Genomic DNA, 1,677 nt, shown 5'->3' on the forward strand with positions numbered 1-1,677 from the left:
GGTTTCACCATGTTGACCAGGATGGTCTTGATCTCTTGACCTTGTGATCCACCCGCCTCAGCCTCACAAAGTGCTGGGATTACAGGCTTGAGCCACCGCGCCCGGCCGGTTTTTGTTTTTTTTTAAAGACCCAATGTATTAACAATGTATTAATATCTACAACAATGTAGAATCTAATTAGAAGTATGAACTTATATATTTCCTGAAATAATTGTGCTGAACTGGTATGATCAACCTACTTCAGGGAATAATACTCCAAAAGCTACATAATGGGAAATAAGTATAGGTATTATAGCAATTATCATTGCAACAAAGTTATGATTGATTAGATTTAATACCACTTAATTTAGATCTTTTTAGGTAAATGAAAAGTATTAATACAAATATAAAAAACTTTACAACTAACTGAAAAGAAATGTGTCCTTAAATTGCTGTATTGTAGACAATTTAAGCTGGTACCATACAAAGTATTGCCTTTTCCTGGAATTATTTATCAGTTTGCAATGAGATGCTGAGCCCCAGCCAGAATGTAAATCAACAGACTCCTTTCTTCATCAAGAAAAGTGTTGCTATGAAAGAAAAAACATCAGCTGAACTAAGCAGTACGCTTAGGTAATTCATGCTTGATTTACACTGTGGTACAAGTGCTTTATCTCATTGTGGACTGGAAAACAATTTGCAGACTGACCAGTTGAGCAGAAATGGGTCAAGGCAACTATCCATTTGACATTTATTTATTTTTTTAGACAGATTCTCACTCTGTTGCCCAGGCTGGAGTGCAATGGCGCAATCTTGGCTCACTGCAACCTCCACCTCCTGGGTTCAAGCAATTCTTCTGCCTGAGCGTCCCAAGTATAGTTGGGATTACAGGCACCCACCACCACGGCTGACTAATTTTTCTATTTTTAGTAGAGACAGGGTTTCACCATGTTGTCCAAGCTGGTCTCGAACTCCTGACTTCAGGTGATCCACCTGCCTCAGCCTCCCAAAGTGCTGGGATTACACATGTGAGCTACTGCGTCCAGCCCACATGACATTTTAAAACATTATATTCCATTTCCTCAGGAAAAACAATAAATTTGAAAAGGCTCACTAAATTGTAATTACATACCCAATCAACAGTGCAGAAATTAACAGCCTCAGCGAAATTAAAACCCTGGTTAAAACCACTGTGGTAGGCTCTTGGAAATGTAATCACAAACTCTCCCGCACACTGATTAGTTCGGTAAACCTAAAGAGACAGAAATTGAAGATTTTTTGAATTTCTCAAAGAGTGACATTGTTACTAAAGACAATCTGGACATAGACTATTAGATAGTTTTCCAAAAAAGGCAGCTTTCTGAAATTGAGCCACAAAAAACAAATTACTGTAGAATATCACCTAGAGACACTAATTTCTGTCACAAGATGGAGCAGTATCCCAGACTATCAAAGTTAATTAGTATCTGAATACAAAACAAAACTTTGGCCATATCAAGGTACAAGGTACAACTTTTTTTTTCTTTAATATATATTTTATTGCATTTTAGTTTTGGGGTACATGTGAAGAACATGCAAGATTGTTGCATAGGTACATGCATGGCAGTGTGGTTTGCTGCCTTCCTTCCCATCACCTATAGCTGGCATTTCTCCTCATGTTATCCCTCCCCAGCTCCCTACCCCACACTGTCCCTCCCC

General features: G+C 38.5%; 1 protein-coding gene across 1 annotated transcript in view; it reads right to left on the minus strand.

The window, feature by feature from the left end:
• The window catches only part of KDM5B (lysine demethylase 5B), an 87,318-nt gene that overhangs the window by 23,940 nt on the left and 61,701 nt on the right, over positions 1 to 1,677 (minus strand). Inside the window, exon 13 of the mRNA XM_037737436.1 lies at positions 1,094 to 1,231. Within this exon, the coding sequence (XP_037593364.1) occupies positions 1,094 to 1,231 (138 nt within the window). The remainder of the gene's footprint in view (positions 1 to 1,093; positions 1,232 to 1,677) is intronic.

Source organism: Cebus imitator, unplaced genomic scaffold (assembly GCF_001604975.1).
Source record: "Cebus imitator isolate Cc_AM_T3 unplaced genomic scaffold, Cebus_imitator-1.0 Scaffold38, whole genome shotgun sequence".
In the NCBI taxonomy this organism is placed as follows: Eukaryota; Metazoa; Chordata; class Mammalia; order Primates; family Cebidae; genus Cebus; species Cebus imitator.